Source organism: Manihot esculenta, chromosome 4 (genome assembly GCF_001659605.2).
Source record: "Manihot esculenta cultivar AM560-2 chromosome 4, M.esculenta_v8, whole genome shotgun sequence".
NCBI lineage: Eukaryota > Viridiplantae > Streptophyta > Magnoliopsida > Malpighiales > Euphorbiaceae > Manihot > Manihot esculenta.
In genome coordinates this window covers 836,890-864,637 of record NC_035164.2, presented here as the reverse complement: position 1 = coordinate 864,637, position 27,748 = coordinate 836,890, and the positions used below count along the sequence as shown (strand labels likewise).

Below are 27,748 nucleotides of genomic sequence, written 5' to 3'. Positions count from 1 at the left end.
TTAGCCGCGCGGCATTTCAAGCAAAATCAGATCACAACTTCACGAGTAAAACTTCCTCCTATCACACCCTTAATCTTAATTTCTGTCTCTTCCCTCATTATCTACCGAAATTACAATATGAACGGCGATGCCCGGAGGCGCGATCTCCGGGATTTCGGCCGGAGCTCGAAGAAGCAGAAGCTGATACGCAACTCCGAAGAGGAGCTTGATTTGAAGTTCGGATTCGATCTCTTTACCGAGGGAGACAAACGCCTCGGTTGGCTTCTCACCTTTGCTTCTGTAAGTAGAATTGGATTAATCTTCTATATTTCAGCAGCATAATGTTGACCTCCATCCTTTTTTTTTTCCCCTCCCTGGTTTGCGGTGTCTAACAATCTGTTTGGGCTATTGAGGAAGGAAATTACTACTACTACTGCTGCTGCTGCTACTATTTCTTTTTAAAATTTTGAAGTTTGAATTTGCAGTCATCTTGGGAGGATCAAGAAACACGCAAAGTTCACAGTTGTGTTGATCTCTACTTTGTCTCTCAGGTTAGGTTGATTGAAATTTATTTTTATGTTTCATCATGTTATTTTTATTTATGAAATTGCTTAAAAAAAATGCTGTTTTCAAATTTAATTACAGGATGGCTCGACTTTCAAGTCGAAGTTCAAATTTCGTCCTTATTTCTATGCCGCCACCAAGGTCTTCAGATATTCTCCTTTCCTGCTTCTGTGTTTGCAGTGTGTTTTCCGTTGGTTTTGCATGTTAATTTTTACTTGGTAGCTGCTTCTGTTTATGTTGCATATTATAGGATAAAATGGAAATGGATGTTGAGGCCTATTTGAGGCGACGCTACGAAAGTCAAATTGCTGATATTGAGATTGTGGAGAAGGAAGACCTAGATCTTGTGAGTCATTTTACGTTCTTTATCGCTGGCTTTATGCATCTATCAGTCATCTGATCTAGGAAATGGAGTTGTATGCACATGTATGGTCAATAGAGATTTTATGCTATAATTTCAAATCATGGGTTTGAGGATGATTTTAGTTTAAATTGCTTGAATAATTTTTTTTTCAGCTTTAATATTTTGTTCTTTTCCATTCTATTGTTATTTACCTTTGATTTAACTTTTATGCACCATTTCATCAAGTTGACTTATTCTGATGGCTTTACATGCTCATTGACAGAAAAACCATTTGTCTGGTTTGCGCAAACTATATTTAAAAATATCTTTTTCAACTGTCCAACAACTAATGGATGTGAAGAAAGATCTATTGCATGTTGTTGCAAGAAACCAGGAAAAGTTTGACACTGCTGAAGCATATGAGGCCCTATTAACAGGAAAAAGGTAAGGATTGCTAGTCTTCCTTCACATTTCCATATGCATGATACAACATTTGGCTTGAAGTTCTAAGCGGACCTCTTTTTCAGGGGAAGCTTCTTACAATGCAGTTATTATTCAACAGTAAACTTAAGTATTTGCATTTTAAGTTTAGTATACGGATGATACTCACATTAATTTGATACCTGATTAGCAGAGAACAAAGGCCTCAAGATCTTCTAGATTGTATAGTTGATCTCCGGGAGTATGATGTTCCATACCATGTCCGTTTTGCAATTGACAATGGTGATTTCCTTGCATTCCTGTTTGTTCGGAAATGAAAACTATTTTTACCATATAAAGCATGTGAAGTTAAATGAACTTTATAGTTATTACTTGACAATTCCATGCTACTCAGACATCCGATGTGGGCAATGGTACGATGTCACTGTATCCAATAGAGGCGTTACACTTGAAAAGAGGACTGATCTTTTGCAACGTGCTGAAGTTCGCGTTTGTGCATTTGATATTGAAACTACCAAGCTTCCTTTGAAGTTTCCAGATGCTGATTATGATTTAATAATGATGATATCATACATGGTTGATGGACAAGGGTACTTGATTATTAACAGAGAGGTATATAAGATAAGTTTGCTTTGTTTTAGCTATGCATTTGCTTGTTAAGTTTATGGTTTCACATAATAAATCTTTGACAAGTGTATCTGATCATGGGCTACCCAATAAATTGACAGAGTTAACTAATGTGTTTTTGCATAAGTTGAATTTGACGAATTTTCATTTATTAAATTGCGTCATTGGACTTAAACCTTTAGGTGGTATCTCTCGTGATAGTAATGATTATGGGAAAGTCTGAAGTCTCTTGAATTTGATTTACAGTCTTTCCAAAACCATTTTTGAAGATAGAAAATAGTTTATTTGTTAATTCAGTTTTGAAGGGTGTATCTGGTTTATATCTGGAAATCCTACCCACAACCAGGATGCACTGATTTTTGGTGACTCTTGAGTCCTAACTGAGGAAGCTTGGTTCAGGATGCTGCTATACTGTGTTTCTGTTTAGGATTTAATTGTGTGCTCTCATTCAAAGGAGGGTTTTGTTATGAGAGGGGTGAGAGGTATTGGGATGATCTTTCACTTCCTTGGACAACCATTATGAGGTTTTACAATCACTTATATAACCATATTTGCATGGTTTTATTGTCAAAGCTTGGAAGTTCAACAAGAAGAAGAAGTATTTTAAGATAACATTGTGATATTCTATTTTTCGTTTTAATGAATAAAAAGGAAAAACAGCATGGTCGAACTTATTTGGCTCGGGGAAGCTTGGTTGGTGATAGGTGAAAGGATTTACAAGTTCTGGATGTTGATGTAGATTTGGTGTCGAACAAAGTAGAATAGCAAAAAGGGTTTCATATAGCCAACCCCAACTAATTTGGGATTAAGGCGTAGTTATTGTTGTTAGGTGAAACGGAATATTTTTTAACTTCCAGGAATAAAACAATAAATCTAAAAAGTATGCTTACCAGTGGAAATCATCAGGGTTTCAGGGGTCAAGGCTAGATTGCTTATAGAGGTCAATGACACCACTGAATAAATGGCTTTTGTTTAACTAGATATATTCTGTGTAGCACAATGATGTGCTTTTGAGCTGTTCACCATGGGGAAGAACTTGGTGTGTATTAAGCTTATAAAAGTGCTTGAATTATAAAAAAACTGGATAACTGGATATAAATAAGATTTAGAAGATTTTCATAATATGAATTTCACTATTGCTTTTTGTAATAAAATTGACATTTTCCTTATGGATTTTCATGAGGCAATATGGAGGGAGAAAATGGTGGAATATGATGTTTAAACATGGGATAGATTGATTTGTGTATCAGGTTTGTGGAGAATTCAAATGCTTGTTTTCCAATAGGCAAAAAAAAACTCTCTCTCTCTCTTTTACGTCAGAAGCTTTAAATGTCTGTCTATCTATTTATCCAGATTTGTCTCTTTTATCTTCTGCCATCTCCATCTATATATTTCTGTGTTGATCAAACTGTTGCACTAAGTTCAGTGTGTAGGGGAAGATATAGAGGATTTAGAGTATACCCCAAAACCAGAATTTGAAGGGTGCTTCAAAGTGACCAATGTGCAAAGCGAGGTATTGAAGATATATCAAGCTTCACATGAGATAATTTAGGATGCTGGTGCATATGTTTCTGTCGGTAATGATTTGTGCTACCTGCAGGTAGAACTTCTTCGACGGTGGTTTGTGCACATGCAAGAGGTGAAACCTGGTATTTATGTTACATACAATGGTGATTATTTTGACTGGCCATTTCTGGAAAGCAGAGCAGCTTATCATGGGTTGAAGATGAGTGATGTATGCAGCCTTTTCCTATTGTATACTTGCATTCACTAACAAACTTTGTACTTATGGCTTTTTGTATCATTAAAATGAACGACTTCAGTCAAATGCTGTTTCCTTTATCACTGTAAGAAGTATCAATTATCTGTGTTGTTATTTGTTTTTTCTTTTCCTTTTCCACTTGTTTCCCTCTAGGATAGTCATTTAAATTTTTCATAGATCTCTTGCTATATAAATATGATATGCTATACTGAGACTCTATAACTTGAAATATCACATAACATGCATATTGCTACAAGTTTTTGGACATTCAACTACCAGTGGTTCTGCAGAGCCTCTTTTCTTTTTTAATTTTAATTTTTGGTAAGCGGGAGTAGGTGGGATAAGGGCTTAAGGAGGAGAAAACATAATACTGTCATTTTTTCTTTTTAAAAAATTATTTCTATTATTGAACATGATTTACTTCCCCTTCATCAATGGCTGGGATCATAAAAAGTTTGGCGAGTGATGACACTATGATGATAGAGTATCCTATGGCTTTAGGTGAGAGGCTAGGTGAGGGCCAATTTTGAAGTGAGGCGCCATAGTCTGAATATACATGTACACACACACATTCACAAAAAATATACATATATATGGTAATTAAATAAAAACATGCTCTTATAGTGTCATTTTGGGAAGGGAATAAGAGAACGGAAGGATAAAGGAAGAGAAGAGAAGAGGAGAGAAAAATAAAAAAAAAGGAATCTTCTACTGCTCCAGGTCTAGCAAGGAGATGATGGGAAATAGTAAGGAAGGACTGAAGGAGAGGATGAGAGAGAGAAAGATGGAGAAAAGAGATATACCTGCTGTTGCTGTTAGGAGAGCAAGAGAAAGGAAAAAAATAGTCTTCGGGGCTGCTGGATGCTGTTTGAAGCAGATTGGGAGAGGCTAAGGCATTTGTTTTCTGTTTGAAAGCATTTAAAGCCAAAACAAAACCCACTATTTCAGTGAGATAATGCTTCTGGGGCCTTTCGCTTAGTGCCTCAGTGGTTAGAGGCGCTTTGCCTCTGTGAAGTGCGCCTCGGTCACCCCCTCACCTCTACTAATGCTTTTCGGCACCTTTTACAACACTGATGGTTCATACAATTGAAATTGCTTTTGGTTTTCTGTTTTGCGTAGGGTAATTCAGTATTATTTTTCAAGGAAAATTTTGCTTTTCAATGACATGCCTTATTGCTATGGCAAACTTGAATCTGTTATATCCTTGAAAGCATTATTAGATAGATTTCTTGTCATCTTTTACCTTGTAAACTTTTTTATCTGAGTGTGAGACTGATTAATTTTCATTTTACTGTGCAAGGGATAATACCATCAATTCATTGCATTCAAGCATTTCAGCTATTTGAAATATTGCCTTTTCTTTTCCTTGAGTTTTCAGGAGGTTGGCTTTTCATGTGACAAGAATCAAGGGGAATGTCGTGCTAAATTTGCTTGCCATTTGGATTGTTTTGCTTGGGTCAAACGTGATAGTTATTTGCCTCAAGGGAGCCAAGGTCTTAAGGTGCAAATGTCCCCCTGGGGTTCATACTTTTTGGCATTTAGTTTATGTTTGATAGACAAACTATATGTTAAAAATTCAATTTCTTTTTGCTTTCTGGTTACCATGAGGTTGTTAGACTTTTCGATTTTCTTTTCTGTTATTACTCTATAATGAACAAACAACAAAACTTTTACACTATTGTTGTACTAATGATTCCAAATGTGAAGATGGTTGTTAGTATATGCCAGTCAATGGTGATACTTTTGATTTTCTTTTGAAAGCATTTTTCATTGTATAGGTAATACCCTATAGACAAGCTAGCATTATTTGAATTTGGAATTTTCTAAATTTTTTATCACTCAATTTGTTGAAATTTGTTGCTTCAAAATTTTAGGTAGCATTTACGTTTTCCACGTTTCCCTTTTACCATCAATAGAAGTACCAGAAAAGGTCATAGTGGTTTGTGTATGTTAATGGTGTAGAAACTTGTCATGCATCCTTTGAGTGAATGAAGTCTTTCAGATAGGATGATTGCTGATGGCATTAGAAGCATAACATCTTCATATTGTATAGTTTTGTTGGATGAAAAACTAAAAGAACAAAAATGTTAAATCATGTGAAGTTTGCAATCCAACTTTATATAAACATAAAATAATACCTTTGCCCTTTAGGCAATGGATCCAGAACTTATATTTTCTATTGTTTATGTGAGATTTATGAATTATAGAGTTGCTATTAAGCTCAGTTTTGTCTTTGTAATCACATAAACTGATCTATTTCCTTCTTGATATTCAGGCTGTCACAAAGGCAAAATTGGGTTATGATCCACTGGAGGTGAATCCAGAAGACATGGTTCGCTTTGCTAAAGAAAATCCCCAGGTGCTCAATAAATTTTTTTCTACTATTATAGCTGTTTTTGGTTCAATAATGAAGCATTAAGCAATGCCACTTTTTACTCCATTTGTGTTTTTGGTGTTGATTATAGTTTAGACATCTTGAAAAACTAAATATTGAATTTGTTTCATTGCATTCTCTATACCAGAATATTTCTGATACTGTTTTGTTTCTGCAAATATTATGACAGATGATGGCCTCCTATTCAGTTTCTGATGCTGTTGCAACTTATTTTTTGTATATGACATATGTTCATCCATTCATTTTTTCTCTTGCAACTATAATTCCTATGTCACCTGACGAGGTTTTACGCAAAGGCAGTGGAACACTTTGTGAAATGCTTCTCATGGTGCAGGTGAGCTAGTGCACATATTTTGCAGAAATTTAGCTATTTCTTGTTTCGTTTTTCCCTGCAACTTTTTTTTTTTTACTTTGGATTTTCTTGACAGTCGTACAAGGCAAATGTTATCTGCCCTAACAAACACCAATCGGACCCTGAGAAGTTCTATAAGAATCACCTTCTTGAGAGCGAGACATACATTGGTGGCCATGTGGAGTGCCTTGAAAGTGGTGTTTTCAGATCTGATCTACCTACTAGTTTTAAACTTGATCCATCAGCATATGATGTAAGTGTTTTCCTTCGAGTACCTGGTGTGACAATGTGAATTGCATGGATAACTTGTAACCAATACTTCCATGTTTTGGTTGAATTTGATTCATTATTTCAGGCTTTGATCTATTTGGTAGCTCATATTTTTGTGCACATTTAACACTCTTCAGCATTTACCATTGAATGACATTTGCAAATTTTCCAAATGGCACTCTTGGTAGTATCACTCAGTTTATCATAGCCTTGAACACCATGTTTGCAAAGAAAATATTTGGTATCCTTACAACATGGGAAAGAACTCCCTCCTAGAATGCTGGACTTGCCTGTCTAATGCAAAGATAAAACAACTGGTGATGAAGGGTCAAGTGTAATTTGGCTTCTTGACCAAAACTTTTTGCTCATGAACTATGGACATGATTCTAGTTGTGAACTGTGAAGACAACATATTTCTTTGGTAATCAGGACTTCACAGATGGCTAGTCCTTACAAATTGCTTTATTGGCCTTCTGTATTGGATTGGCATTGCAAAATCAAAGGCGACTTAGTTTCTTGCATGTTGTCACTGTTCAAAGCAAGTTTTTGTCTTGATTTGACATGCTATTCATTGGAAGTATTTTCATTTTTCGTCTAAATTCAACTATTAGTTGCAATGGAGTGCATTATTCATTCTTTCTCTCCCTTTCTTAGGTTATTAGTCTGTTATTCGGTAGAACACATTTAATAAGATTTCTTAATAATAATTACTTTTATACTTTATGTTAACATTCTTAATGCAATGACTTCACCTTAATGTAATAGCTTCCATTTGACTAATGTTGGAACACTTTGCTTTCTAGCAATTGATTGGAAACCTTGATCGAGATCTTCAATATGCTATAAGAGTAGAGGGAAAGATGGACTTGGATTCAGTCTCCAATTATGATGAAATAAAGAATGCTATCATGGAAAAGGTGCTCATGCTTCCCTTATTGGTGCTAATACTAGAGGAATAAGTGGTTCTTAACATCTTATTTCTTATGCAGCTAGTGAGGTTGAGAGATGAACCCATACGCGAGGAATGCCCCCTCATTTATCATTTAGATGTGGCAGCAATGTACCCAAACATTATTTTGACAAACAGGCTTCAGGTATGACTGTCAATTGCTGTATGGATAGTAGTTGCTTATAATATTAGTTTAATTTTGTTTTATGTTTCAATTTAATTAATATAATGTCAGTTAGAATCTGGATATAGGCACAAATTATGAGAGTTCTTGCTAAGGTAATGAAACACCAAGTCTATATTCCCTGCTTCCAGTTCACTGGAACCAGTTGTATTCTTTAGTTTTTCTTTTTGGTATTTGTGGGAAGCTTACTGTTCCCTGAGAGCTTGAAGAGGTTCTGGAAGTGAAATTTGGAGTTTTGGCCAAAGAAAAATAAGTGCAGAGCTCACATGATTATGCTCTGTTTGTGGTTGGAGTTGGGCTGCTGCAGAATACTTGCAGTATGTTGTCATAACTGTCAACAATATATTGTGTTGTCTGCCAGCAGCCTCATACTTTTATTCTTTTTTTCCTTCAGTATTCCTTTCAAAAAGATAATAATTGCAATCAACACGTAACGAGGTTTCTTTTCCAATTTCAGCCTCCCTCTATAGTTACAGAAGAGATTTGTACTGCATGTGACTTCAACCGTCCAGACAAAACTTGTCTACGAAAGCTTGAATGGGTTTGGCGAGGAGAGATATTTATGGCAAAGAAAAGGTTCATTTTGTTTTCTTTTACCCATCATCCTTTTCTATTTTCACTGGTTCTATGAGTGATAGACTGATACTTGCATAATTTGCATGCACATGACTTTTATCGATTCAGTGACTATTATCATTTGAAGAAGCAAATTGAGTCTGAATTTGTTGATGGTACTGATGGTCAGTTGTCCAAGTCTTTTCTTGACCTCTCTAAGGTAGACCAACAATCAAAGCTCAAAGAGCGTCTAAAGAAATACTGTCAGAAGGTAAACTTCTACCTTTAGTGAACAATTTGCCTGAGCAAAGCCTCTGTTACTAAGTGTTGGAAGCTTCCCTAGGCATATAAACGTGTACTTGATAAACCTGTCACTGAACTTCGAGAAGCAGGGATCTGCATGCGTGAAAATCCATTTTATGTTGACACTGTTCGCAGGTATGCATTTTTATTTTGTTGCATTATAATTTTATCATGCTAAACTTTCAGCTAAATAGCTATTCATGTGCTGCAAGCCTGCAAGCACTTCATGATTATTCATGTTCTTCTTCCCTCTTCCGAAACAAAAACCTTAGTTTTTAGGACATGAATGTAATATGGAGAGATCAATTAGAGTGGAACTTTATTGATTATATTCTTTTGTCATTTATATTAAATCCTATCTTCAATCTGGATCAAGCTTTCGAGATAGAAGGTATGAATATAAAGGACTGAATAAGGTTTGGAAGGGGAAGTTGTCAGAAGCCAAGGCTAGTGGAAATTCCATTAAGATCCAGGAAGCACAGGTTTGAATGTTACTCATTTTATTGATTATTTTTTAAATAGAGAAGCTTTCATGATTTTTGAACTTGTTTCTGATACAAAGTACCTTTCCTCATGCTTGCAGGACATGGTTGTGCTTTATGATTCATTGCAACTTGCACACAAATGTATACTTAATTCCTTTTATGGATATGTCATGCGAAAGTAAGCGGATGAATTTCTATCTTTTCCGATTCCCAAAAACATGAACTTATTGTACTTGGCTGTTTACGTGCATCCTTGACTTTTGAAAATGGTGCTTCTATTCTAGGGGTGCAAGATGGTACTCAATGGAAATGGCTGGTGTAGTTACATATACAGGAGCAAAAATAATTCAGAATGCTCGCTTGCTCGTTGAAAAAATTGGAAAACCACTTGAATTGGACACAGATGGTATATGGTGTGTGCTCCCTGGATCTTTTCCAGAGAACTTTACCTTTAAAACAAAGTAAGATACTGCTCTTCATGGTTTACTAGTCTGTATAGTAATTAATGGTGGTGGCTAAGTCTTCATTGTTTGTATGCCAGTTATTTCATTTTTCAGATAGCATCCATTACTCTCAGGAGAAAAAGTATATACTTAATTTCATATGGGAAATATATATTTCAGGGACCTAAAGAAAAAATTAACAATCTCATATCCCTGTGTTATGCTTAACGTTGATGTTGCAAGGAACAATACAAATGAGCAATACCAGGTCATTCTTCTTTGTCTATACTTTTGATGTCTCTATTCATTATGTGCGTCGAGTTGTTATGTCGCAACAAAGAACTTCTTGTCTCTTTTCCTTTTGCTTGGAACTATATTGATTGTTTAAGGTACTAACTTGTTTTCAAACAGACACTCGTTGATCCTGTAAATAAAACATATGCAACTCATAGTGAATGCTCAATTGAATTTGAAGTTGATGGCCCATACAAGGTAACATGGAAGGAATAGCACATAATTATTGGATTGTACCTTTTTTTGCTTTCTCAGCATTCTATTATTATTATTTTTTTTAAATATCATGTAGGCAATGATTCTCCCAGCTTCTAAGGAAGAAGGAATCTTAATTAAGAAACGTTATGCTGTCTTCAATGATGATGGAACCTTGGCCGAGCTTAAAGGTTTTGAAATCAAGCGTAGAGGTGAGCTGAAGTTGATCAAAGTTTTCCAGGTATGAGTTACCCCTTTAGTATCTCAATCATATTTCTGTTTTGACCCTTGTAATATCCTCTCTCTGTTGTTATTTTGTGCCTTCTGATTGTATCTGTTTCTAGGCTGAATGTTTCAACAGATTGCATCAGGTTTAATGCAGTGGTTGCAACTCTTTAACTCATCTATATCTATATAAATATAATAAAGTTATTTCTAAAATAAGTTCCACATAAGAGTGACTATTATTCTTTTTTCATTTGTCTATTTTACCATTATTTTAATATTACCACAAATTATTAGGTAATGTTTATTTTTTTTTAAAGAATGTGACTTCTTATTTTTTATAATAATAATAAGGGAGAATTACTATTTAGTGAAATTCACTAGTTAGTCCTTTGATTTTAAAAACACATTAAAACGATCTAGGTATTTTCGTTTATTTTACCCATTAAGTGCCGAAAAAGTATAAAATGAGGGATTAATTAGTTTAGTTTTTATAAAATTAAAGAATCAACTAATGAATTTTGTTTATACTATAGTGACTAAATAGTAGAACACTTAATGTCTAAAATTAACAAAAGACTGATTAGTAAATTTTTTAATACCTCAGGAACGTTTTAATGAGTTTTTTAAATCAATGGAGTAATTAGTGAGTTTTATTAAATCTGAGGGACTAAATAGTTATTTTCTCTAATAATTATAATATATGTATATTATTATTAGTGATAATTAATATGTATATACTAAATAAAATTTATTATCTTATTATTACCATCAATTAATATGTTACTTTATTTTTTTAAGAAGATAAGAAATTTAAATATAACTTCCCCACATCTATATATATGAAAATTGGAAAACATATATTTTTATCCTTAATAATAATACCTAATCTATATATATTAGATAAAATTAATGAGTCTTATTTATACCACTAATTAATATATGACTTTTTAGTTTATTAATGCTTAATATAAAATTTAAACAATATATATGTGTGTTTGCCAAAAAAAAATTTTAAAATTCGAAACTAATTAATATAAATAAGTAAAATTATAATCATATAACTAAGTGATTCCTAAATTTTAGTGCATCTTATTTCTATCTCTAGTTATGTTTTATCATCAATTGTTGATAACGAATATGTATAGATTAAATAAAATTTGTTGGTCATTTTTATCACTAATCACTCATTAATATGACTGTTCGACTTCCTAATTCTTAACATAACGTCTGTATATAAATACTATAAAAGTGAGTTATTAAATAAGGCCACGACATAAAGTTGAATTATAATAAGAAGATAGAAATAGGCTAATAACAACTAAAATGAAAAATAATTAACAAATATTATAGTGATATATAAAAGGCCATATTCACAAATATGCAAATATGAATAAAATATCAAGTAAAATTACAATTAAAAAAAATTCTACGTTAATAGATATCAAAACACTATATATCTCCTTCATAAATCTTAAAAGTTATAATAAAAATTATTTTGAGATAATGAACAAGAGTTTTAACAAATATCTATGAGATACGTTCTTAATATTTAAATTTTTTTACATTCTTAATATTTTTTAAATTTATATACTATATATATTATTCATTTTACTAATAATTTTTCAAATAAAAATATTCATAGCAAGGCACGAGTAAGCATCTGGTTTCTATAATAAGTGAAACTCTACCAAGCAAAGTCTCAGGTGATTGTTGGTGGTAAATGTCTACTGAAGCCTATTTTGCTTGGATTAAAAATTTGTTGTGTTAAATGTCTACTCTTGTATCAAATTGATGATGCCTCTAGCACAAGAAAATAATCAAATTGCCTACTTTCATTCATGTAGTCTAGAAGCAAAAGGTAGGATAGCAACTTTTGAGGGACAACTAGTAAGCATTCAGTAGATTCTGCATAGGTTGATCTAATAAACCAAGTGGAAATTTTTATTAATAAATGATAGGACCCGCATACCACATCACCTAAAATAAAAAAGAATATCTTCCTTCTACCTTCCTCCCAACCCACCTTTCTCTCTCTGTCCCTTCCTATCTATCTCTCTATTCCTCTTCACTGATTCTTTAGTCAATTTGGACACTCCAAATACTTGACACAATTTGAAATAAGTTTAGGCAGAAAACTAAAAGGTGAAATTATAATCATTTAAGCTCCTACAATTTGATGTTTCTTATTTTTGATGAATCAAATTACTCAAAAACATTAAATGAGACTTGTAAGCCTATATTAAAATTGGCCATTGTGAAATCATGAATAAGCTGATTGAGGATACAATGGCTTTGGTAAGTTTTGGAACAACTTCTTCAAAGAAAATCTCCGGTCCTTTATAAACCACTTAATCACGTCTTCCTTTTTTGCCTCCAACAAAATTGTGATCCTCCTTCGCAAGTTTTGCTAGCAACCAAATGGAGTATAGTGTGAAAAGGAATTAAAAATGGTTATCTTGTGGGATTGACTATCAAACAGCAATCATGAAAATAAAAATTGTATTTTCGAGGGGGAGTTCTAGTTAAATTGATGGAAGCAACTAGTGGATGACATAGATTTTGGGAAGTGCAAAACACCATTTTGTCAAGGAATTCACTAGCCTTTGGAGTTTTGGCAATTCCATTCTAGCTTGAGAATGTGAATGGCAGAACTTCTATTTTGCTTGTTTGTTTCTTGGAAAAATCTTGGGTAAACTTGGTGGATGAAATAGGAGGGGAGAGAGATTTGTGTCTATTTTGCTAAGGGGCCGAGGGATATGTGAACAAAGAAGGGGGGAAGAGAGGGGGATGGGTGATAGAATGATTTTTTTTTAAAAAAAGATGATTGATATGTGGGTTGTTAAATTTGGGTTTGGCCTAACACAATCCAAAAAACTAAAAGCTAGCTTGAGGGGGAATAGTGCCTAAGACGCTTACGCCTATAAAGAGAACATTACCGCTATTCTAAATCGATGTGGGATTCAATGGTTAATAAGACATGCTTTGTCGCCCAATTTGATTTCAAATTTTGGGTAAAATTTTCATGAATTTAAAACATGAAATTCTTAGATTATAGTTGTAATTTGGCCATTTTCTTATTGTTTCTTATGAGAGGAAGCCTCTTCCTTTTTTTCCATCCTTCTTCAAATTATTTCCTTTATTCAATAAAAGGGGTAGGTGGTCCAAATTTGTGATCATGTCATCAATAGAAATTTTAGTTGAGCTACAAGAGAATCAAATGTTAGTGAAATTAAGTACATGAGATTTGTGATTTTTTATCTTATGCCCCAATTATAATTTGTTGGTTAAAAGTCTCTACTACTACTCTCTAGTGTTGCCAAAGAAAAATGATATGTGCTTAATACTTGTTGTTAAATTTGGATCAGGCCTAACTCACCTCAAAAGCTAGCTCTCAAAAGCTAGCTCAAGGGGAGGAGTGTCTATGGCCCATATAAGGGGCATATTACCCCTTTTCACAACCGATGTGGGATTCAACACATCCCCTCACGCCCAGAATTTTTACTGGTGCGTGGCATATTTATGGGAGGCCCAACATTGGATTCGAGGCTTTGATACCATGTTAAATTTGGGTCAGACCTAACTCACTCAAAAGCTAGCTAAAGGAGAGGAGTGTCTATGGCCCATATAATGGGCACATTACCCCCTTTCCACAACTGATGTGGGATTCAATACACCCCTCATGTCCAGAATTTTACTGGTGCATGACATATTTATAGGAGGCCCAACATCGGATGGGAGGCTTTGATGCTATGTTAAATTTGGATCAGGCCTAACTCACTTCAAAAGCTAGTTCAAGGGGAGGAGTGCCTATAGCCTATATAAGGGGCACATTATTCTTTCCACAACCGACGTGGAATTCAATACTTGTCAGGTTGATTTTTTTTTTTAATTAAATGACTAAAGGATGTTCCGGCAAATAAATCTGTTTATTAGACATGACGTTTCAGTTTTAGATTTTTCTTCCTAGTATTTTTTTTAAATAAATTTATATTCTTGTGAAATTTTTTCTTCCTTTACATGTGCCTATGCTTTTTTTTTTTTTTTGGCCTTGTTCTCTCAGAAAAAAGAACATTTTGTTTTCTGAGAGATGTTAATGGATAAAATTCATATATATGCTTATAATATTTTTTGTTGTTCCCTGGTGGGAATTGTTCCCAAATGTAGCTTGGCATGATGCTGATGTCTTGATGTCTGCCATTGTAATTATATTTATATATGTATGATTGTTCCCAGGCTGAGCTTTTTGACAAGTTCCTGCATGGATCAACCTTAGAGGAATGTTATTCAGCTGTCGCTGCTGTAGCTAACCGCTGGCTTGATCTTCTTGATGTATGTAAAAAACAATTTAATTATTTTCACAATCAAACTCCCTTCTTGAAGTAACACTGTAAAGCTTTCCTGAGGACATCCTTTTCCTATCTATCTTATGTCTATCTCTAACACACGAACCAAGGGTATTTGTAATTTAATGAAGTTTATGGGTGAACTACGGGAATGTTTATAGTTTTATTTTCTCCTTTTATTCTCAGAATCAAGGAAAGGATATTGCTGACAGTGAGTTGCTTGATTATATATCTGAATCAAGCACAATGAGCAAGTCTCTGGTAGACTATGGTCAACAAAAGTCATGTGCAGTGACCACTGCAAGGCGTCTTGCAGATTTTCTTGGTGATACAATGGTTAAAGATAAAGGGTTGCGTTGTCAATATATCGTTGCATGTGAACCGAGGGTAAGTTCTTTGTTTTATCTTACTGGCGAACAAAAGAATGGTTGATTATTAATGTGTGTGCATTTATGTCCAAGAACCTTACATTCTCCAAGCTCCATCTTGCAGTCATTGTTAGTCTGAAATGAAGGTTACAGTTGGAGAAATGTTTCAATATGGATCTGAGCATATGCACAGAAAAACAGAAGTGTACAGGAATTTCTAGGATTTAACTCCCATTACTAAGATTTATTCTTTGTATATTAGAGTTATTCATTGTATGCATGTGGTTTTCAAGTGGTAATTCATTTGCACATCCTCTAGAGTTTGTTATTTATTGAGCCAGATATGTATATTTTGGTTCGAAAACCTTTATACTCTAGTTTGGTTATATTGCATGGCTATATATGTGTGGCAACCATGTTTCTCACCATTAATCTTTTGAGATGTCTACATGCCACATCAGTTAGTATAACTGCAGACACCTATAACATGTCAATAGGCTTGTTACTTATGTTTGCTGCCTTTTTTTTTTCTTCCTCTCCCTCTCATTTGAGATATTGTTACTTGTGATCAGAATTCTTTTTATTTTCTTATTTGTAAAAGAAGCATGATAGAATAAGGAATGAGAAACTAGTTTATAATCACATCAAACAACTCAGAAGAAAATTGATGATTTGAATTCTGAAGTTTGATGTTAACAAAATAATAAGATCTGTTGAATCCCACATCGGTTGTGGAAAGAGGTAATGTGCCCCTTATATGGGCCATAGGCACTCCTCCCCCTTGAGCTAGCTTTTGGGGTGAGTTAAGCCTGGCCCAAATTTAACATGGTATCAGAGCCTCCCCATCCGATGTTGGGTGCCCTATAAATGTGCCACGCACCAGTAAAAATTCTGGGGGTGAGGGGGTGTGTTGAATCCCACATCGGTTGTGGAAAGGGGTAATGTGCCCCTTATATGGGCCATAGGCACTCCTCCCCCTTGAGCTAGCTTTTGGGGTGAGTTAGGCCTGACCCAAATTTAACAAGATCCAACGTCAGGTTCTCTTTTCCACTTACACCCAAGCATAGAGAAGAATGAGAGGGTGGTGTGTTGAAAGAGATACCTTAATGATATTTTATGGTATAAACATTTGAATGTCGCAAGTCAATGGAAGTGATATCAATTTTCAAGTGTATGGACTATGGAGTGCAATAAGCTAATAATTGTACTTCATTTTAATTGAGTTCACTTGTAATGCTCCAAGCACACAATCAGTGATATATATGGCTCATTCCCCTTTCTGGTGTCCATCTATTTCTGAAATTCTACCCCTTTCTTTTATAAACCATGGTGATTTTGCTAAGGATAATTGGAATTATGATGGGAGCAGGGGACGCCTGTGAGTGAACGTGCTGTTCCTGTTGCAATATTTGAAACTGATGCTGGTAAATTCTATTCCAGGTTTTCCTTGGATCTTCTTATCTTATTTTTGCTTTTATATTCTATGAAAAAATTCTCATCTTGCAGAAATAATGAAGTTCTATTTACGGAAGTGGTGCAAGACTTCATTGGATGTCGGCATTAGATCCATCATTGATTGGTCGTATTACAAGCAACGACTAAGTTCAGCTATTCAGAAGATTATTACAATTCCTGCTGCAATGCAGAAGGTTCTATTGCTTGTTCATTTTTATCAATTAACTGATCCTGTCTTCTTTTAGCCAATTAGCCTTCTGGAAATGACTTGAACTTTTGGCAGGTTGCAAACCCTGTCCCTAGGGTTCTTCATCCTGATTGGTTGCATAAGAAGGTTCGTGAAAAGGAGGATAAATATCGTCAAAGAAAATTGGTTGATATCTTCAGCTTATCCAATGGGGATGAGTCATCAAGGAGGACTAGTGATTCTGCTGATCATATTATGAATAAGGAGAATGTTGAGGATTTGGAAGACTTCCAAAATAAAAGCAGTTCTAAAAATGGGCCTAGACCAATCGTTCGTCTTTATGAAATGAATAATGGAAAATGTTTGCAAAATGCAACTGGGAGAATGGATTCCTCACAACAGCAAATTAATAATAGAGAAAGCATAGAATTGTTGCAACAAAATGCATCCTCCACTGAAAGTATTGACAGAAATGTAGATTATCAAGGGTGGCTTGAATTAAAGAAAAGAAAGTGGAAAGATGTTCTAGACAGGAGGAAGAGGCAAAGGTGTGTCTTTCATTGTTATCCATGTGAAAAGCCCACTTTTAAGGCTTGTTTTCTTCCATTAAATTAAAATGATATAGGAGGCTAATAGAACCGTAATTCTTGTTCACACATCATTTTCTTTCTTAAATTGGAGACGGAGGGAACTAACTTAAGCAGCCATGTTCGTAGATGCCCATAGCATAGGCTTTTGATAATTAAGAGGCAGGAAATAGTATTATGAATGAGTATGATTTCTTGCTTTAGTTATTTGGTGCAAATTGCAAAACATACAATCCTATGTCCTTTTAAGCATCCAGTCCTTTTGGAATAAAAGGTCTCAACTGACCTAAAAAGGTTTGTTCAAATGTTGTTGGCTCTGCAAATAAGAAAATCCTTCACTTATTTCTTTGCATGAAGGTCACCTTTTTCCTCATCAAAGCACACATCTTCCAAAGAAAGATTTTCTAGCCGCTATATTGTCAGTTTTTGTGTAAATGTTCAACCACCATGTTTCTTTTTCTTGTTCTCTATTGTTGTGAGGTTTTATCGTGCATGTGTGTGCATGCACACATTTTTGTAAATGGTATTAATAATGTGCTACGGTAAAATGTAGGTTGGGCAGTTTGAGGAACTCAAATCGTGCTAATGGTGCTTCTGAGCCTCTAGGTAGCCTGATAAATAATAAAAAAGCTCAGCATAGAACAGGTGTTGGTTCATATTTCGCAACACATGAAATTTCACTAACACGATGCCACTGGCAGGTATACAATGTTCTCTTATTGAAGATATTTGGCTTCAATTTGTGCTTTATTGCTTAATCTTGTCTTATGGTTCAGATAATTCAGCTGCTTCCAAGTTCACATTGCGGACAATTTTTTGCATGGGTTGTTGTTGAAGGAATCATGGTTAAGATTCCTATAACAGTTCCCAGAGTATTTTACCTCAACTCTAAAGCACCTATGACGGAAAGATTTCCTGGAAGGCGTGTGAGCAAGACTCTTCCTCATGGAAGGCCTAGCTATAACTTAGTTGAGGTATCTCCAGTGTTACACTTCATCTGATTAAAGATCCATCTACTTTTAACATTTTTCCATCATTTTTCTCTTTCTTTTTTTATGATTTCTTGATAGGTTTCTGTAGATGAAGATAAATTCAGAAAAGAAAGCAAAAAACTTGCAGCTCTTCTTTCAGATCCAGAAGTTGAGGTCAGCATATTTATAATTCACAAGTTTTAATAGGTCTCATCTTATTGCTTGTCATTTGTGTGCCACATTCCTCCAGATGAGGCAACTTTTTGATTTGTCAGTCAAATAATTAGTCCTGGTGAGTGTTTAAGTGGTGAACCTAAAACATGAAACAGGGGCTGTGCTTATTCTGTTGATTGTTCACTCTGTTCTCATTAGAACATTAGTGGTGTTACCAAATATTTCAATTCTCTTGATATTTTTACTTTCACAAATGACTGGATTGTCCTCAGAAGATAGTTCTTTGTATTTATAGACATCATTTTGATGGCACATACACGCAGAATTCTCTGATTTGCGATATTTGATTTTACACATGCTTGCCAATTGCAGTTCTACCTCCAAATGTTTATTTTACTATTTATTTTCTGGTGATCATTTTTTCTCTTGTACTAATTATTTAATGGATGCTCAATCATTTGCCACAGCTTTTGATCTTTTTCTGAAACATACAGAATTTTGTAGGAAGTAAAAAAAATGGAAAATGAAAAAAGTAAAAAAAAAAAAGGGAGAAGTTTATGAAGTTCATGATACAAGATTTATATCGAAATTTGAACTTTTTCTCTAGGTAAACTTGTATGATTACATGTATCAGTATGAGCTTTCTTTTTTAAAGAATTGATTTTGGTTTTCCTTAATTCAATTTTTATTAGGGCATCTATGAATCAAAGGTTCCATTAGAGTTTAGTGCCATACTCCAGATTGGTTGTGTCTGTAAAGTGGATAAAAAAGCTACCAAACGGAGTGCCCAGGATGGCTGGAGTCTGAGTGAACTGCACACAAAGACAACAACAGAATGTACTTACTTGGAGCAATCAATCTCCTTCTTTTACCTATATCATAGGTAATCCTTAATACCAAACAAGCGTAATTAGGTATTTTCTGTTATATTGGTTTACTTTTCTGTAAGAAGTTAAAGAATTGTTAAAAGACATTTTCTACCTTCTGATATTGTTGACTTTACAGCATCTCTGAAGGACGTGCGATATTTGTTATGTACCTGCCATTGTTGAGGTCTTTATCTGTTGTGGTGGTCAATCCTTATCAAAACAAGGATTTATCTCCATCTTTTCTTGAAAGACAATTTCGGGAAGCCTCCCATGCATTGTCCATTGAACCACCTCCTCCCAGGAACGGTGTTGTTTTCAAGGTATTATTTTCTCACCTGACACAAGTTTCATTACCTTTCTACCGCAATTGCTCTGACTGGCTCTTTTTCTTAATTATTATGTGAAAATTACAGGTAGAATATGTTGGACATGTCAAGGATGCTGAGAGGACTTTACAGGGAAGAATAAGTGAACTCAGGTTTTACTCCATGTTGATTCTCTTTGTTGCAACAACACTTGGTAGATGAGTTTAATATTGAAACAAATGCATAAATCCGAAAAGGAGAACTGTCACGAATGTCTTTATTCATGATAATTGTGGCAGCATTCTGGAAGATAGTTTGAGATTTTCTGTAGTAATGTTCAACATAGTCTTTGGAGAGGATATTTCCATAACCCTAAGGTTTTTGGAGTCATGCACTAGTTTTTTGTGATTTATGGAATATTGGGATGGCTTCTATGCTACATTGGCTTCTCTGTGGGCTCATGCTTTTGGACCTTCTAGAGGAGTGTCTTTAATTTTCATCCAGCTTGATTGGACAACATTTTTTCAGTCTTTTTTTTTTATGTGTTTGCTGGTGCTTTATGCTGGTTAGTATTGGAGCATACCAAATCTTCTGTGTTTACTGATTTTTTTTTTCTTTTTTTATTTTATAAATGAAGTTGTTCAACATAATGAAAAATTAATTCTCACTAAAAATTTCTAGGTTAATTATGTAACATTTATCATATATCTATGCTCGTGTGGTATAATAATATGCATAAGCAGTGATTTTCTGTTTGCTAATTTTTACTTTCCAACTTACAACAGCTATCCTTTTCTATTCAAATGAAGCCATTCATTTCACTCTCGTCTGGTTATATTGCTGTTGCATTTGTTTCCATGAGCAATAATAATTTGTCTCAGTCCTTTATCGACAGAGAAAAACACCATGGACCTATGCTTGCTGTCATTGAATGCCCAAATATTCATTTGATGAAGTCAGGCATACCAGCCCTTGATAATTTCCCTTGTGTGAGCATACCATCCAATATTCGTGATAGTCAGTATCAGGTAACACATTTCCGAAATCATTCACTGCTTTACATGCATATGTTTGCCCATGCATATGGTCAAATTCTAATAGAGGTTGGGAAAATTTATTCATCCCAATGCATGATTCTTATGCTCCATATCATGTAGGTTCTTGGGTGGCAACAAGCAGCTGCAAAAATTGGAATGCAACGTTCTGCTGCATCATCTCAGTGGTTGAATGAAAGAATTTCTCTCTCAAGATATGCCCATGTAATTTGATCGGTTATTTGTCTACAGAAACAGTCCCAGTCCATTTGTATTTATTTTAGAGATATGATGTTCTCCAATTCTCCTGCGACAGGTACCTTTGGGAAATTTTGAACTTGACTGGCTTATATTTACAGCAGATGTCTTCTTCTCGAGAGCACTACATGATCAGCAACAGGTAATGGAACTATAATTAACTTCAATTCATTTGTAAATATTTTCATTTACTTGTTTAGTTGGTGATCAGAGTTGAAGACTGGCAACTGTGGTCATTTCTTCTCAAAGATCTCATCTTTTGTGTGTTTAAATTAATTTGCCTTTCCAACTTCAAATGCTGTCTCTTGCAGTTACTTTGGATATCTGATGATGGTGTTCCTGATCTGGGAGGGATTAATGATGAATCTACATGTTTTGTAGATGAGGTTAGTTTCTGGCAGATGCATATAAATGTGGGAAGGCATCCTCATTTGTTGATGGCTTGACATCTTTTTTACTTTCATTTTTTTTTTTTTCTAGCTGTAGCAAAGAAAGTATAATCCATTCATATGCATCTATGGCTGTCTTATTTTTCTTTGTAGCATCTAGTGCTCATGCCTTTCATTTTGAAGGAGTTTACTATCTTATTTCAAAATAGGTCCATCAACCTGTTCTTACATACCCTGGAGCTTATAGAAAAGTATCTGTGGAGTTAAAGGTTTGAATGAAAATGCTCTCTTTCTCTCTCTTCCTGCAAAAGAATCTCTTTCTTTTCTTCCTGTTTTGGGGTTTAATTAAGCTGATTTTATTCATGATGCTTAAATTATTTTTATATAGATTCATCACCTTGCTGTAAATGCTCTGCTGAAAAGCAACCAAGTGAATGAAATGGAAGGAGGTGCATTGTTAGGATTTGAGCAGGACATGAATTCTAGTTCACATACTTATGATGAACAATATGGCTTCGATGAGGCTACATTGTCCGCACCTGCATTACGTGCCTTGAAACAGCTGATCCAGAGATGCCTTGCAGATGCAGTTTCATCTGGAAATGTCTTTGCTGATGCATTGTTGCAACATCTTTATCGTTGGCTTTGCAGGTAGTGGTGTCATAGCTCGTTAAATGCGAATCCAATCTTGTTTGTAACTCTAGTAATCACTGCTTACCTTTATTTTGCAGTCCTCAATCAAAGCTTCATGACCCAGCTCTTCATCGCATACTCCACAAGGTAAATAATATTGCAGACAAGAATCCTTTGTTATTATTGATTGTTTTGTGAAGACATTTGAGCTGCAAGTCTTTCTGTTATGAGTGTCTTTTTCTTCCTTTTCGTTGATAACTTGCTGTAAAATGTATTAATCATATAAGAAGGATTTGTGTACAAGATTCTCCACCATAGAAAACCATAGTTCCTGGTGAAATATGAGAATATTTTGTGTCATTTTGTACTTTTACTTCTCGGCTTCTTTTGATTGATGATTTTCAAGTTTTTGTATGTACAGGTCATGCAAAAGGTGTTTGCTTTGTTGTTGGCTGAATTTCGCAAGTTAGGTGCCACAATTATATTTGCAAATTTTTCAAAAGTTATCATAGATACTGGAAAGCTCAGTCTATCTGCAGCAAAAGCTTACTGTGATAGCTTGCTCAAAACATTGCAATCTAGGTTTGTCTTGTCCAAGGAGCTACAAGATAAATTGATCTTCTTCTTTCATTTTATGATTCTTTGTCTTTGCTGATTGTAGAGAGCTGTTTGAGTGGATTGAGCTTGAGCCACTACAGTTCTGGTATTCCTTGCTTTTCATGGATCAGGTTTGGTCACCTCATTCTGGAATTCCTTTTTTGAAAAAAAAGAAAAGAAAAGAAAAGAAAAGGTCGCACTATATGGTGTTATTCTACTGTCTTTTATTTCTTTATTTCTTTATTTCTCTATTGTTTCTCTTGAGTAGGTTCTTTATTGTATCACCAAGCCAGAATGAAAGATTTGCATCTTTTACCCCATCTCTCTCTTGCGAAAGAATAGATCAATGCCAATAATAAGTAACAAACAGTTAACAAAGACATAATCTAAAATTCCGATTTACAGCATATGGAGCAAATGAATTTAACAAAATTTTCTGAAATCATTTCTGATTCCATTGCTATCATGTTTGGAATATCTAAAAATTGTACACTAGATCTCCAGATTTCAATTCTGTAGAATTCAATACCTTGGTTCAATTAGTATCATAGATGATGGAGTTTGCAAGTGAATTATTGCGCTTGAACTCTCCTCTAATTCTCAATTTTAGATCTAAAATTCTAAATACTATCTAGCCACAACTTCTATTTCATGGTCTTTCTTTTGAAGGTGACCATGAGCTTCAATAGCATTGCGCAGGCTGCTTTGCATCAGAAATCCTGCCAGATGTGTAAAAAAATTTGGCGAATTCTGCATCTTATGTGTTACTTGCATGGCTGCACCTGACTGCCTTTCTTCTGGTCTAATATTGTGACTAAATTATGACTTAAAACTCTTTATTGGATAAACACTTTATGCGAATTGAAGCAATATATCTACGTAATAATTGAAGGATTAATTTTTTTTTTGGGAAGAAAATTGATTTCTATTACAAAGAGGGTGATAAAATGATGAAAAGTAAATATTCTGTGTTATGAATGCATTCTTGAGAGCTTGAGATTTCATTTGCACTGATTTCCATTTGTCTTGGAAAAAAATGCACAACAGTATATGGCGTAACTTCCGAATTTTGATGCCAAAAGCATTTAAACTCATTGGGTAGTGAAGTTTCTTTGTGTTCTGCAATTATCCAGTGACTTGCAATTTTGAAATGGCTCTTTCATTTGGTAATGTGTTATAATATTATCTTTTCAATGTCATACTGCCTTGCATTTGGTGTTTACTTCCATTGCAAAATCCTTAATACATGATTTCTCTGAAACTGAAAGCTGAACTAATAAATTGGTTGAAACGCTTGCCATTTTTAAAATGAGGCGTACACTGTTAAGATAATTCTATTTTTTCCTTCATTTACTGGATATTTCTGGGAAATTGTGTATTTTCCAATTAACTTGTGGTGATTTTGTTTGCTATGTTATAGTATAACTATGGTGGAATTCCAGCCAGAGCTGATGACAGTTCGCAAAGTGAATCACAAGGGGAATATTCCCAAAGAGAAGCATCTCAAGTGGATATTGTATCAAGTTGGAATATTGCTGAATACTTGCCCAAGAAAATTCAAGTAAATTTTCTTTGCTTTAAAAGATGTTCTTAAGGAACGGCATTATTAGCCAAGTAATAAAATTAGGCTTGTTTGGTCAGTTGGTCATGCAGTTGTTGGTATATGGGTCATTTCAGATTTGAATTTCTGGGCCTTTTGCAGGATCATTTTGTTTTAATTGTCTCAGAATTTATGTTTATTCCCTGGGATTATGCTCAAAAGCAAGCTGCAAACAGAGCATCTTTGCAGAATGTCAGCTCATGTACTCCATCAATCACCATTGCAGCTGCTGAGACATTTGAATCACATTTGGTGGAGTATCTTAGAGGGCAGGTATCATTGAGAAATACTAATTCTCAAAATTTGTATGCCTCGTTGAAAGCTTCTTGCACTTAAAGTTCTGAATTATGCTTGTGAATTTGGATTTATACAGATCAGCACGTACTTCACTGACAAACTGCTTGGGATTGTTCGGGATACTGTTCTTCATATGAAGGGGATAAACAAGTTTGAGAATGACCAACAAATTTCCTCTGGTTTCCCACAACTTGTGGATAACATTAATAGAGGGGATCCTGCATTGGAATTTATTAAGCATGCGTGTGCTGTTCTGGCCCTTGACCACAATGTGCAGCATGAAGTTCTGGTAATTTTAGTTTAACTTTTATAGTATCAAATTATCCAAATTAAATCAGAGTCACTAATTCTTCGCTGACATAGTTCTACATGTGAGAAACTGAATGTGAATTTGTTGTGTTTTTGTTCTTTTGCCAATTACTTCACGTGTAATCTATGTTCTTGTTCTTTAACTGCCATTTTCTATCCTATTTTCTATATCCAGGATCTCTCTCCTCCACAGTCCCACCTAAATCCTTTTCCTTCTTCAGTCAAACCCTTTCTAAAGGCTTATTTTTCTGCGTTGACAATTTCCTTTCTATTTGAATTCTCTCGGATGAGATGTAGTGTTCAGGTTTAGTAAACTGTTACTCTCGTTTTATTTTCTAAATGAGTTTAACCTCCCACTTTGTTTCACTGCTGTTTTGCTGGAACATTGCTGTTTGAGATCATGAATTTAACCTTCTCTGATTTTGCTTAAATATGCAGATATTATTATCACTAATTTGTTCCATCTATTTGACTTCTCAAAGTTTTCAAATATTTTGATGTTTTCGTTCTGTGCAAAATCTTGTGAAAGCCATGAATCCTAGTTGAACTCCTGATTTTTACTACTATGTTTTGGGTAAACCATAGCTACAACTCACATGGAGTTCTTTAAGACCACTGTCTTATGATTATGTTCCAATAATATGTCAGCATAATATACTCTAGATTCCCTAGAATTTAGCGATTTCAACTTTAATTGACTTGAATCACTTCATGGTTCTGCCTTATGCCACTATAATTTCAGTGATGAATGCACATTGATTATTTGTTGTTAGTATTCTCTTAATATTTTAGTGGGGATACAACTCTTTACGTTCAACTGAATAAGAAAATCATACAACTTGACTCGGATGTACATGGATTGAATCATTTTGAACCAGAGGATGCTTGTCTGCTAACTGGTTCCAATTATATTTCAAGTAATTTTCCCAGTGGTATAAAACTAAACGTTTAAGTTCCATTTGGAACAGAACTGAATTGAAAGGCTCTAGGCAGTGATATAATTATAATAATTTCTACTGTTTTGCAGGTGATGAGAAAAAATCTGTTAAAATATGTGCGAGTCCGGGAGTTCGCTCCTGAAGCTGAGTTTCACAATCCCTGCCCTTCCTTTGTTTTGCCAAATGTAATCTGCAGGTACTAAAATAAGTAAATTAATGCACTTGACTTTGTAGCATTGTACAAATGCAATAAGTGATACATAGGACTTTATTTTGCAAAAATGAAACATATGAATGTCAAAAAGAGCGTGCTTATTGGAATATCAATCACGATTCATGAACTCTGCATCTGTGAAACTTATGGACATTACTGATATTAATTGAATTACTATCAATCACTTGAGGATATGCGTGTATAGATCAGTTGAAAAAAACTAACAGAATGCACTCTTCTATCCATCCTATCACATTTTTGAGTGAAGATAATACCGAGGCAAGTTTGCAATAGTGAAAATAATAGCTGAAATTAACTTCATTTCTTACTAATTGATTCCTTTTTGACATGTTAAAAAGGTGTAATCTTTGATCCTACCTTTCCTTTATTGTCTAGAGATTAGTTTGACATTGATGATTTTTGGACAGCTACTGCAATGACTGCAGAGATCTGGACCTGTGTCGGGACACAGCTTTACTGGCTCAGGAGTGGCGTTGTGCTGTCCAACAGTGTGGCCAGCCTTATGACCGAGAGGTGATGGAGAATTCTCTTCTTCAAATTGTACGACAGAGGGAACGTCTCTATCATTTACAGGATCTGGTGTGCATTAGATGCAATCAGGTCAAAGCTGCACATTTAGCAGAACAGTGTGCCTGTGCTGGATCATATAGATGCAAGGAGGATTTGTCTGAATTCCGCAGCAAAATGCAGATATTCTTAAACGTAGCCATTCACCAGAAGTTTAAACTCCTTCAAGAGTGTACTTCATGGATTTTAGAAATTCATTAGCTGTGGACCTTGGTGTTTCAATTTCATAGCATTCAACGAAAATTTCACGCTGCTTGTCTGGCCACCGATGGCAACTGGAGTTGCCAGTACACAAAGATATGAAATGAAGCTCATTTGTAAATCAATTTAGATGAGTTAAATGCAACAAACAGGCATCGGAGAACGGCTGGGGTAACGTATGTAGATGAGATGGAAAAGGTAATCGTATTAACCAGGTGGTAAAGCCTCAAAAATCATAAACAAGGTAAACCCTCAAAATTCAGTTGCTAAATTCTGATGGAGTTGATGCAAATAGACTGGGAGCTGTCATCAGTTGTGCAGATTACTAGGAGCGATGATGCATATTTAAGCAGCCAAGGGATAATTATCGACGATCCTGATTTCATGTAATGTTCTTCCCTCACCTTACCTTCCCCAGATTTTTTGTTGCAGTGGAAGGAAAGAGTGAGTGGACTTTTTAGTTATGAATGTGTCATCACAAATTATTAGTATTCATAAAATTAGTTGTTGATATATATATATATATATATAGATATATAATCTTTAATTTTTCATTTCTTTATTGCAATAGTTATGAAAACTGCCTAATGTATTCCTTGCATGATCATGGTTCGCCATGAGGTACGTGTACCGTAAACAACACCATCAATCACTTCCATCGTGTCTAAATACTCACTCTCCCAAAAAACAAAAAAAAAAATCTGTTAGCAGACCCAGATTTCAATTGTTGTCCTATTTCAAGAGTCATGTTGTTAGTGGTTGACTCATGCTATGACAGTCTAGGTTATTTTTTTGCTTTTCCTTAGTGGTGGGAGCGTGATCTTACATGTTGCTTAGTGATTTTCTATTTTTAGAAAATGATTATGTTTCCCCCTTGTATCTAATTGAACAACTCAATAAAAAAATCATAATAAAAATTTCTAAAGTTTTTAATTACTTTAATTCAACAAATTTTCAGATTCTCTCTAAGGAGACTGATCCATTGCACAATTATAGATCGTAAAAAGAAAATTTCTATCTCTAGAAAATTTCAATAACAGACTCATAATATGATCTATTTTT

At 34.6% G+C, this 27,748-nt stretch overlaps 1 protein-coding gene across 1 annotated transcript; it reads left to right on the top strand.

Annotated features, from left to right (window-relative positions):
• Positions 1-27,240, top strand: LOC110612855 (DNA polymerase epsilon catalytic subunit A). The gene is made up of 49 exons (XM_021753681.2): positions 1-279; positions 465-530; positions 625-684; positions 794-889; positions 1,170-1,330; positions 1,521-1,609; positions 1,722-1,939; positions 3,381-3,467; positions 3,555-3,689; positions 5,095-5,217; positions 5,992-6,075; positions 6,281-6,445; positions 6,540-6,716; positions 7,537-7,650; positions 7,723-7,827; positions 8,324-8,442; positions 8,551-8,692; positions 8,765-8,859; positions 9,101-9,206; positions 9,308-9,387; positions 9,494-9,670; positions 9,833-9,920; positions 10,064-10,144; positions 10,239-10,382; positions 14,603-14,698; positions 14,899-15,099; positions 16,450-16,504; positions 16,587-16,729; positions 16,819-17,270; positions 17,863-18,010; positions 18,086-18,283; positions 18,380-18,454; positions 19,147-19,337; positions 19,460-19,643; positions 19,737-19,801; positions 20,524-20,656; positions 20,786-20,887; positions 20,979-21,062; positions 21,232-21,306; positions 21,519-21,578; positions 21,698-21,960; positions 22,041-22,089; positions 22,364-22,524; positions 22,604-22,670; positions 23,960-24,100; positions 24,242-24,412; positions 24,513-24,725; positions 25,773-25,879; positions 26,326-27,240. Exons 1-49 carry the CDS (start codon positions 118-120, stop codon positions 26,684-26,686), a joined length of 6,669 nt encoding a protein of 2,222 aa, XP_021609373.1. The 5' UTR covers positions 1-117; the 3' UTR covers positions 26,687-27,240.
• The last annotated feature ends 508 nt before the right edge of the window (positions 27,241-27,748 follow it).

Coding starts and splice junctions, on each gene's coding strand:
- LOC110612855 (XM_021753681.2), top strand. CDS start 118: ATGAACGGCGATGCCCGGAGGCGCGATCTCCGGGATTTCGGCCGGAGC. Junction 685..793: donor ATTTCTATGCCGCCACCAAG/GTCTTCAGATAT, acceptor TGCATATTATAG/GATAAAATGGAAATGGATGT. Junction 14,699..14,898: donor GCTGGCTTGATCTTCTTGAT/GTATGTAAAAAA, acceptor TTTTATTCTCAG/AATCAAGGAAAGGATATTGC.